This window comes from Mercurialis annua, linkage group LG3 (assembly GCF_937616625.2).
Source record: "Mercurialis annua linkage group LG3, ddMerAnnu1.2, whole genome shotgun sequence".
NCBI lineage: Eukaryota > Viridiplantae > Streptophyta > Magnoliopsida > Malpighiales > Euphorbiaceae > Mercurialis > Mercurialis annua.
Window position 1 is genome coordinate 75,703,721 of NC_065572.1, and position 11,924 is coordinate 75,715,644.

At 35.0% G+C, this 11,924-nt stretch overlaps 1 protein-coding gene and 1 pseudogene across 1 annotated transcript; both read left to right on the plus strand.

Moving 5' to 3' along the window:
* The first annotated feature begins 3,969 nt into the window (after window positions 1–3,969).
* Window positions 3,970–6,821, plus strand: LOC130015365 (uncharacterized). The gene is made up of 2 exons (XM_056105333.1): window positions 3,970–6,254; window positions 6,410–6,821. Exon 1 carries the CDS (start codon window positions 4,070–4,072, stop codon window positions 5,183–5,185), a length of 1,116 nt encoding a protein of 371 aa, XP_055961308.1. The 5' UTR covers window positions 3,970–4,069; the 3' UTR covers window positions 5,186–6,254; window positions 6,410–6,821.
* Window positions 5,206–6,821, plus strand: LOC126673682 (uncharacterized; annotated as a pseudogene).
* Window positions 6,822–11,924: the final 5,103 nt, after the last annotated feature.

Consider the following 11,924-nt stretch of genomic DNA (forward strand, 5'->3'; position numbering starts at 1 on the left):
CAAAAGCAGAGAAAAGTGAAGAGTGTCTTCAAGTCAGCAGTATTGATCAATCCCGACTATGGCATCATCGTTTCGGTCATCTCAGCTACAAAGGATTGTGTACGTTGCATTCCAAGAAGATGGTGCTGGACTTACCTGAAATTGCAGCTCCAAGTGAACTATGTGAAGCATGTATGAAAGGGAAACAACATCGGACACCAATTCCCAAAGCAAGCCGATGGAGAGCTTCAGAGAGGCTGCAACTACTTTAACGGAAAGGTTCACCTATGTGGTTGTGTCAATAGAGGAGGCAAAAGATACAGACACCATGACTGTTGATGAATTACAAAGTACACTTGTGGTTCATGAGCAAAAGTTTCGAAGAATTGTCACTGATGGGGAGGATCAAGTCCTAAAAGTAGAAGGTCGTTTTGGCGCTAGAGGAAGAGGAAGAGGAAGAGCTGGAGGTTTCAGAGGAAGGGGACAAAGACGTGATGGAGCATTTTTCAACAAAGCAACCATTGAATGTTATAGATGCCACAATCTAGGACACTTTCAATATGAGTGTCCTACATGGAATAAGAAAGCTAACTATGCCGAGCTAGATGAAGAAGATGAGATGCTACTGATGGCACATGTGGAGTTGTGTGAAGTTAGGAGAAGCAATGTGTGGTTTGTTGACTCCGGATGCTCAAATCATATGTGTGGAGACTCTGGTATGTTTTCAAGTTTGGATACTAGTTTCTCTCACTCCGTTAAACTTGGAAATAATACTAGAATGTTAGTAAGCGGAAAAGGAGTAGTAAAGGTTATGCTAAATGGAATCAACTATGCCATAGGTGATGTGTATTATGTGCCAGAGCTTAAGAACAACCTTCTTAGTGTCGGTCAATTTCAGGAGAAAGGTGTTGCTGTGCTCTTTCAAGATGGTGTTTGCAGCTTATTTCACCCTCTTAAGGGAAAGATGGCTGAATCTGTGATGAGTGCGAACAGAATGTTTGTTTTATTGGGTGACATTTCAAAAGCAGAGAAAAGTGAAGAGTGTCTTCAAGTCAGCAGTATTGATCAATCCCGACTATGGCATCATCGTTTCGGTCATCTCAGCTACAAAGGATTGTGTACGTTGCATTCCAAGAAGATGGTGCTGGACTTACCTGAAATTGCAGCTCCAAGTGAACTATGTGAAGCATGTATGAAAGGGAAACAACATCGGACACCAATTCCCAAAGCAAGCCGATGGAGAGCTTCAGAGAGGCTGCAACTACTTCATGCGGATCTTTGTGGTCCTATAACACCAATGTCAAGCGGAGAAAAGAGGTACTTGTTATGTTTTATTGATGATTTTTCACGAAAAGCTTGGGGTTATTTCCTTTCATTAAAATCTGAGGTCTTTCATCACTTCAAGCGTTTTAAGATATTAGTTGAAAAGGAAATTGGTTCACCTATTAAATGCCTTAGAACAGATAGGGGGGGTGAATTTAATTCAGCTGAGTTCAATGAATTTTGTAGAGAGCATGGAATAAGGAGACAGCTTACCACCGCATACACTCCACAACAAAATGGAGTGGCTGAGCGTAAGAATCGCACGGTGATGAACATGGTTAGGGCAATGCTTTCTGAAAAGAAGGTCCCTAAGTCTTTTTGGCCAGAAGCAGCAAGGTGGACGATTCATGTCTTAAATCGCTCACCAACATTAGCCGTGAAGGATATGACTCCAGAAGAGGCATGGAGTGGTGGAAAACCATCTGTAGATCATTTTCGAGTTTTCGGTTGTGTGGGTTATGTTCATATTCCTGATGCTAGGAGGATTAAGTTGGACGACAAAAGTGTAAAATGTGTCCTACTTGGTTACAGTGAGCAATCTAAAGCTCACAAAATGTATGATCCTGTCGCTGAAAAAATTCATATCAGCCGAGACGTGGCATTTGAAGAAGACATTGGATGGAATTGGGAGACTAATGGAGAAAATATTGAGTCAACAGAGCTTGAATGGGATGATAAAAATGAAGGAGAAGATGTGCATGAGCAAGAGGTTGTACAAGTTGAAGAGGATGGTGTAAATGAGGTTAACTCACCAGACATAGAGGAAGGTTTGGCATCAAGGGAGGGTAGAATCCGACAACCTCCTATATGGGCAGCTGATTATGTTTCCGGTGAGGGATTATCTGAAGACGAGGAAGTTAACATGGTGCAAATGGTAACTGAGGATCCTGAAACCTTTGAGGAAGCCGTTCAAAAATCCATATGGAGGGAAGCTATGAATAACGAAATGGATTCTATCAACAAAAATCAGACTTGGAGCCTAGTTCACTTACCTGCCGGATCTAAGAAAATAGGCGTCAAATGGATATACAAAACTAAATTAGATGAGCATGGAGATATAAGCAAACACAAAGCAAGATTGGTGGTAAAAGGTTACTCTCAACGATATGGGATTGACTACTCAGAGGTATATGCTCCAGTGGCAAGAATGGACACCGTAAGATTGATAATAGCTTTAGCTGCTCAAAAGGGGTGGAAACTTCATCAATTAGATGTAAAATCTGCTTTTCTACATGGAGAGTTGGAAGAGGATGTCTATATTGAGCAACCTAAAGGGTATGAGAAGCAAGGAAGTGAGCACATGGTATGTAAGCTGCATAAGGCCTTATACGGTCTAAAACAAGCACCGAGAGCTTGGTTTAGCCGAATAGAGTCTTATTTCTTCAAGGAAGGTTTTGAGTGCAGTCCAAGTGAGCAGACTTTGTTCGTGAAAAGCAAAGGAGAAAGTATCCTCATTGTAAGTATTTATGTAGATGATTTACTTTTTACTAGCAACAACAATGAGATGCTTAGGGAGTTCAAATGCTCAATGAAAAATGAGTTTGAAATGACAGATTTAGGAGAGCTGAAATTTTTTCTGGGAATAGAAATTCTTCAAAGATCAGAAGGAATTTTTATTTGTCAAAAAAAATATGCAGCTGAAGTACTATCACGTTTTGGCATGGCGGAAAGCAACGCTGTTCTTAATCCAGTTGTCCCAGGTCAGAAATTGCACAAAGATGAAGATGGAGAAAGAGTAGATGCGACTTTATTCAAACAAATGGTGGGGAGTTTGATGTATCTCACAGCAACACGGCCTGACTTAATGTTTGCAGTCAGTCTCATCAGCCGCTATATGTCCAACCCAACACATATGCACTTTGCAGTTGCAAAAAGGATATTAAGGTATCTTCAAGGGACATCAGATTTTGGAGTTTTTTTACAAGAAAGGAAATGCAAGTGATTTGATAGGCTTCACTGACAGCGATTACGCAGGAGATTTTGATGACAGTAAGAGCACCTCAGGTTATGTTTTTATGCTAAGTGGTGGTGCGATAGCTTGGTCCTCGCGGAAGCAACCCATAGTTACTTTATCTAGTACGGAAGCAGAGTTTGTTGCAGCTGCAGGGTGTGCTTGCCAAGCTATATGGTTAAGAAAAGTACTCAAAGAAATTAATCAAGAGCAAGCGGATGGTACAATTATTAAGTGCGACAACACTTCTGCAATTAAGTTGTCTAAAAATTCAGTGTTTCATGGAAGAACTAAGCATATGAGAGTGCGCTATCATTTTCTTCGTGACCTCACCAAAGAAGGAGTTATTCAGTTACTGTTTTGTGGAACTCAAGATCAACTTGCTGATCTGATGACCAAACCTCTCAAGTTAGAAGCTTTCCAGAAACTACGCAAGGAACTTGGAGTGTGCAGTGTTCAGGACATGAACTGATTGCTTCAAGGGAATAAGTTCAAGGGAGGGAATGTTGGAAACAGTCAAAGAGCAGTATCTCTGTGGAAGAATAAGTTGCTAATTATTAGGCTAATTTTTAGTTGTATTCCAGTTAAAAGGTTTAGTGGCTCATTTGTTATAGCATTTTTCTGTTATATCTGTAAGGCATATAAATAGCCATATCAAATTCAAATAAAGGCAGAGAATTACATTTGGTCACTCAACTAGTTTGTTTTGTGTTATTAATCAAATACCTAACATAAAAAACTCTTAGTAACGGTGATTTATAAGAATCCTCCTTTTCAGAAATTAGGGTTGAAAACGAAAAAAAATCAGAAGCAAACATGGAAAGCGGACAGACGATTGAAATGGAATTTGGTGGTATCACTTATGAATATGATCCCGATTGGCTATTGCTGAGCCCAGCAGAAGATTGTGATTCAAATTCTCCTAAATTTGGGATCCCGAGGTGTGTTGATGGTTTACAGAATCTGAATGTTTTTAAGGCGAGGGAAGAAAGAAAGTGCGAGGAAAAAGAGGTATGTAAAGTTGGTCATGAGAAGACGGTAGATTATGGGCCAAGAGTGATGGATTTGTATTCAATAATCCTGAAGCGCAACAAAAAAGTACCTGCCACTGGATTGTCTTTGAAAGGTAGACTGAAAGGTGTAATCCAAGTCTGGGGGGAACCTGATCTCCGTTGGGACATAGACGCTGAATTGTCCGGCGAAGATGAAGATAGAAGCACGCTTACCCTGTATGATCCCAACACCACTCGCCTCTTCAGCTGTGATAGATACTACAGGATTGCCTTTGCTCTCACTCTGAATGATCAATCTGTATTGCAAGGTACACTACACGAAGATGATTACTTTTATGAGGATGCTCGAGTATTTGGTGATGGTAAGAGAGTTAGTAGAGGTCATTTCAATGTTAAATGTGATTGGACATCTTTGCCCTATCTTAATAACCGTCTTCTCGAGATACGAGTCGACCCGGGTAGCTGCGATTTTGCTCCTCGCCGGAATGACTCTGAGTTGCAAATTTTTGCATGGTGTGCTGTTATGCGCCCTGGACTAGTGGCCAAGATTCAGATTAAAGTCAAGAATGGCAGGAACATCACCACCGTCTCTGGTTCTATCTATGCTCGCCCTTGCTGTTTCACCCATCAAATCCCCCTTATCGACTCCCGCGAGAATACGGAAGTGGCTAAGGATGGGATCATTGTGCTGAAGAGGTTACTTGTCGCTGTTCCATCACATGCCTCTCTGGTCATTGCAGCTGAGAATCTGGTTGATAACCATGAAAACTCTGTTGCTCTCTCTGCCAACACTTTCTTCGTTCCAGAAGAAAAGGCACCGGCCAAGACTAGGATCATGTACGAGAAAACAGTTTCCAAGCCTAACATGTCACATGAGTATCTCGAAGCTGAGGTCGAATGGATTTACCAAAAATATTAGGATGTTTATTATTTGGTTGCATGTTTGTTATTGTGCTTTCCCAGTTTTTCAAAAAATTATTGCCCCTTGGTCGGGTAAGTGTGGTTGTGTTTCTTATTTGACTTTCCCTTGTTTGTTGTTGCACTCTTTCTGGTTAGTGTGAAATGTTGAAGTTTTTCACCATGTTCATTTGATTGGCTTGCATACATAGATTTATTGTTTATCCCATTCTGATTTTATATCTTTGCTGGGCTTTCGTTGCATCTCTAACTTTTGCTTGTTGCTTAATTATGTGCAAATAGTTTTACTTAGTAAATGTTGTGGTATATGGTTGGGCTACATGTATAAAAGGTGAGAGATAAGTGGTTAATTAAGTGCAAACAGTGATGGCCACTCGAGGATTGTTTTACAAAAAAATTAGCTTTTGAGAAGTCTGCTTCTAAGAGGTCTGATAAACTGTTGAATGTGCTTTTTTGGGGTCTTAGGGTTTATCTTGGGCTGCTTGATTTGTTCTGGTGCTGCTCGCGCTTTTCTTGATTTTGATTTCGGATCAATTTATGCGAAATGGAGGTTTTTTATTTCTGTTTTGATGGGCTGTTTTGCTGGCATATTGTATATGCCCGCCGCAACGAATGCTCGTGCTTTTTGGCTTGGAACAGATCAGTTAAGATCTAATTTGAGTATGGTATACTGTGGATGGTTTGCTAGAATGATCCTATATGCTTCCTTTTTATTGCCATTTTTCTCAACATTGCTTTGGATTACTCCATTATTTGACATTCTTATTGATAAGAACATTGATAATAGTGGCGGAACACATTTGAATTCAAGCGCCAATGATGGACATGTGGGTTTTATACGATCAGACTTGACAAAATTTAGGCTCTGGTGCTTGTTGCTATCAGGTCTTATTCAAATAATTGCTTTACGGACAAATTTGCAAATGTATTTGAATGAAGCTTTGTTGCCCTGGTACCAGCGATTGCATGCCAGCAAAGTTCCCGATTTGGATTTTAGTAGAGCCAAAGTTTTCCTGCACAGTCACTACTTATGCCTTGTAGTCTTGCAGTTTTTTGCGCCTCCTATCCTGGTACTTCTCTCTCTTTGGATTATCTCAGATTGAAGGAAGCTCATTTAAGAATTTTCAATTCTTATGCAGTTTACTTCCTTGTACTTCTTTTATGAAAGAAATGACTTTATTTATGGCTTGGTGAATTATGTTTCTCTGGACTGTTTTTACTTCAGGTTGCCTATTATTGTACCGTCATGGCATTTTGTATGTTTCTTGATCCACTCGCTTTTTGGTGGCTTTCAATTCTGAAACCGAGACTTCAATCGTTGTCGTGTGTTTGCAACTGATTCTTTATCCACTTAATTGATACAAATGCAATACATTGAGAGACACAAGATACATTGGCAGTTGTTTTCTTGTCTTCTTCTTTTGTGAAGTTAGCTGCAAATTGAGAATTAAAGCAAGAATCGTAATGAGTCGCCCTCATTTGTTTTCAATTGATTGCTTTGTATTGCAAGAAAGTTGCTATATGATATATCTCTTTAAGTCTTATAATTTTAGTTTCACCCTTCTCTTAAGTAAGCTGTACTATACAAACATTCTAGCTGTGTGTATAAAAGAACTTTGCTTTCTCTGTAGGGACAATATTTTCCATGTAAATCTGTGTAGCATTCTGTCATTATCAGCATTTTAAGCTTTTCCCACATGCTTAGCATTACTTTAGAGAGATGTCTGAGATTTTACATGGGCTTTATTAGATTATATAAGTGCCAGAATTCCAATTCTACATCTTAAATGAGTTGAAATTGTCAATGCTCGATATTTCTTTTAATATGTGGAAATGATTTTGTCAACACCATTTACTATTAAACGTTTTTTTAGCTGGTAGTTATAGTTCTGTTCTTTCTTTGTGGCAGATGAAAATGAAAGGTGCTAGTAGTTGATATATATGTTCAGCCTGTTACTCTAGTTAATGTACAAAATAAATTGCAAAATAACTACTGAAATGTCCTCAAAATGTGTTGATATGATTTATATTTGGTGATGAACACATGTAATTTCACTTCTATGCATATTGTTGTCGACGGCTTATACGTTAAGCGCTGTTGTGTAATGGGGGATTTTTGACAAAGAAGTGTCCCCCTCAATTTACTATTTATGTTTTTGTGCCCTAGATTACAAAAATTATATTTTGGGCTTTTTATATGAAATACAAAAAATCAGCCACTCTTTTCTTTTATACGGCCCAACCCAAATCTTTACTTTACCTATTTTATTTTTTTACTTTAATAACTTTTAATTTAAATTTTTTTCTATTATACGATTTTTCTTATTTCTCTCAATCATTTTTTTTCTCCACGATTTCTTGAGTTGTGAAAGAAAATTTTCATGATTTCTGCTCTTTTGTTTCCACCGCCTCCGCCTTCGCCGTTTCGCCTCTATCGTTCCGCCTTTCTCTCGCCGCGCTATTTTTCTTTAATCTTTTTAATTTTAGTTCTGAAATTTTTTATTCTTTTTTTTCATTTTCAGATCTGTAATTTGTTTATCTTTTACTAATTATTCACCATTAAACATGTATAAAGAGTATCTTTAAAGATTCTAATACTTATTTCATGTTATATAGAATAATTTTGTGATTTTATATAATAAAATTCTATTATTTTTGCATTTTTTTGTATTTCTGCGTTTTTTTTTCTGCAGAACGATTTGTTGATGATGATTGATTGCTGAATTATTGTAATGTTAAGTGCTGTTAATTTTATGTTGATATTATGTTGATATCAACTGATTGTTTTTATTTCAATATTGACAAATAAGATAATATTGTTTGTGAAATAAACTTTTAATATTTTGTGAACTATTGTGTTGGTGTATATTTAATATATTTTTATTTTTATTTGTAAGAATAATTTTATTTTTTCATTGGAATTATTGTTGTTGTTTTTTCATATTATTTTGATTGCTTACTCTGATAATTTCTTTATCTGATTCATTTATTTTAAACATTTTGTATCTTTGTTGTTCTTTAGTAAAATTACTACTATAATATTAACAAGTTATTAACATAATGTCTGTTAGTGATATGCACTAGGTCAATCATGTTTGACCATGTTTTGACTTTATCATTTTATTATTTATTGATTGGCAGTTTTTTATCATTTTATATTAATGATTAAAATACGTGAATGGTTAATTCTTTCTAAGGTCATCGAGTATGTGACTTGATAGTAGAACCCTTAGGTTTAATAAAAGAATTATATACCATCTATCCCTAGTCTTAATAGAACATTTAGACTAGTATGATGTTGACTGATGATTATGTTTTACTAATCATGTATATGAGATATTAAGTCAAATCATAGGTGCTATTTGAGAAATAAGGCACCGGATGACCCACTGTGAGAATACTACATAGATCACTGTCATAAGTAATTCTCATTACAGTTCTATTAGTATAATCCTTTGACCTTGAAATCATCATGGATTTCTACATAGCTATTTCATATTTTGATACAGTCTTACATTATCTTTAACAGGATAATACCAAAGTAACTATGTGAGAAATGTGAGTGACTGAGAAGGAATTTGTCCCTCATTTATTTGAGTAAGATATCTATGGGCCCCTTGAAGAAGATAGACTGAAGAAAATGCATGGCCATGCTAATTGATAAGAAGTTATCATTTTCAGTCTATTTAGAGTCAAGAAACTAATGATTGAATGTTATAAGGATGACATAACTATGCCTTATATTCAATCTGGATATCGAGAGACAAAGGGATTAAAATATTATTGTAAATGGTTAAATCGGATTATCGATATTCATATAACTTGGGTAGTCATAATGTCTTGTTAGAGGCCACTTATGACTTGTGGGCTGAAATAGGGATTTCGAGCCTACTGCCAACGTTATATGAACCTACAGGGTCGCACACTAAGAACAGGCCCAAAACAGTTATGGGTTGTACAAGCCCAATGTGATTAAGTGATTAATTATATATATATATATAATTCGTAATATATATATATTAATAAATATATATATTAATTCAAAATTTAAGGATATGTGTTTTCCTTAATTTATTATTTTTGGAAAATAATAAATATAGTAATTAATATATATGGATAATTATCAAAAAAGAGTTTTTAATAAACATAAACTTGTAGAATTGCAATGAGATTGAAATTCGAATTTGTCTCAAACCCTAGTGTTATTTATCACTATAAATACTCATTAAGCAGTTGGTTTGAGGATCACGAAATTCATTATTCACTAAATCACTAAAATTCGAAATTGCTTGTGAAGCAATAGTGCTAGCACACAAGCACTAGTTTTGGCTAAGGTCTGTTCGTGTGGATACTCGTAGAGGACGCATTCTTTTGGAGGCGTTTCTGATCCGAGGCCAGGTATCACCAAAGTGAACCACCTCCTTCCTTCCTACATTGCTGTTGAATTCGACATACAAGTTATAAGTAATTATTCTGTTAATTCGAATTACATGGATCTTGGTTTGGGTTTTTAGATAAATTTTTGAAATTCCGATGCGTTATGAACCCATAAAACCCAACAATGTCAACACGATATCAACAATTAATGCTAATTTTGTCAAGATATTTGTAAAATGAGAACATTGATTGATTTAAGTCATAAACAATCAACATATTATCAAAAGCATTTCAACAGCTCATCAACACAACAAATTAAGACTAAACTTTATTTTTCTTTCAATGATTGAAAAATCAACATGTTATCAACATTATGTCAACAACGTGTCAATATAAAATTGAATATGAAAAAGAGTTGAAATACTTATCAACATAATGTTAACAATAAATCAACAACAAATCAACAACATGTCAACATAAAAATTAGTATGAAAAAAAAGGTTGAAATACTTATCAACATGGTGTCCATAATAAATCAACAACGAATCAACGTAAAAAATAAAATAGAACATATATTTTTAAAAGACGGTGACAATTAATAAAAATCGACAAGAAATCAACAACATGTCACATGATAATGCTAACATATCATTATCTAATTTCAGTTAAATTTTATTTTTTTTAATTTATTTCACGGTCAAAATTATCTAATTTACCAATATTTTTCTAGAATAAAATTTTTTAATATTAAAATCAAACAAATACCAACTGATTATCAACACAAAATCAACATAAAATCAACAACACTGTAACCTACACTGTAACCTTATAATTATTCAGCAATTAACCATCATCAACAAATTGTGTTGCAGAATAAAAAAATACAGAAATACAACCAAACACAAAAAATGCAGAAATAACAAAAAATTATTTCATTAAACCACAAATTTATTTTACATAACATATAATTAACATTATATTCTCTAAATATAATCTTCATACATGTTTAATGGTGAAAAAACAGTATAAAATTTATAGATCTGAAAATAAAAAATAAAAAGAAAAAGAAGAACAATGAATAAATTGGAGATTTGAAATCAAAATTGATGACGACGACGATTATAGGAGGCGGAGACGATGGCGTTGGCGGAGACGATGATGAGAACGATGATAGAGGAGCAGAGGAACAGAGGACGTAGCGGCTGAAAACGATGGAGCAAACACGAGCTGAGAGAGATGAGTTGAGAAAGAGGAGAGAAAAATTAATTGTGATGAGAGAGAAAATTATTCATTTTACATGAGGGTTTGACTTGTAATATCTTATATATATATAGATCCGTATAAAAGTAATATTTTTCAGCGTGTATAGTAGTTTTCATATTGAAAACTCTTGTCTGTATAAAAGTAATAATTTACCAAATGTTGGTTGTTTATGAAAAAAGCCCTTATATTTTTATGTCTGGAGATCCATCGGCCCGCAATGGCCAACTGCAGCCTGTAATTAACCATTGCAGGCCCTTTAGATAGGGCTGATTGGGGAGACACTCTCTCCCCAATCAGCCCAATGATTTATATTTTTAAAATTTTTAATTATAAATTTAATATGATAATAAAAAAATATTTATATTGTAATAATTATGATTATTTTCCGTTAGCTTTGTAATATAATTGGGCTTATTTAAAATTTAGTTCAATTCGTAAAATTAAAAATATTTATATTGTAATAATTATGATTATTTTCCGCCTCATTACAAAAATTCCCTTATTTTAGCACCATTTGACTAAAATAATATAATTAATCCAATTAAATGCTTTTCCAAAAATGCTGCATGTTACATTCTTTCCCTCTTAATAAAAATTCGTCCTCGAATTTTTTTATAATGCTTATCGTCCAATTATTTTAATATAGCATTTTTTTAGTAGTGCTGATTACTTCCGTCACTTTTTTAGGGCACAATGTCTTAGAATATCTTACTTTATGATTTTCTGAAATTTGTACTTATTTTTATTTTATGTTATCCAGGTACAACGTAGTTAGTTTTCCAAACTAACTAAAATCGCTTTTTCTTAATTTTATAAGTTTAGGTTTTTAGCCCACTTCAGGCCATAAAACCAATGTATAATTCTGTCCAATTTTTTTTTAATTTGTCACTTGAAACTTATACTATGCAACGTCGCCTACAATTTTCATTTTACTCCTAGGTCCGAAATAACACTTTGGTATCGGAAATTGATCCAGAAGTAGCCTCCTTAAATTAGCTTTAAAATATATTTAACCTTTAATTTATAGGTTTACTTAAGTGTATATATTTGCCCGTTTGCCTAAGGCAGGTCTTTATTTTCTAGGCTCGATCTGGGTTTGT

Excerpts from the sequence above, each read along its gene's own strand:
- LOC130015365 (XM_056105333.1), top strand. The coding sequence starts at position 4,070 with ATGGAAAGCGGACAGACGATTGAAATGGAATTTGGTGGTATCACTTAT.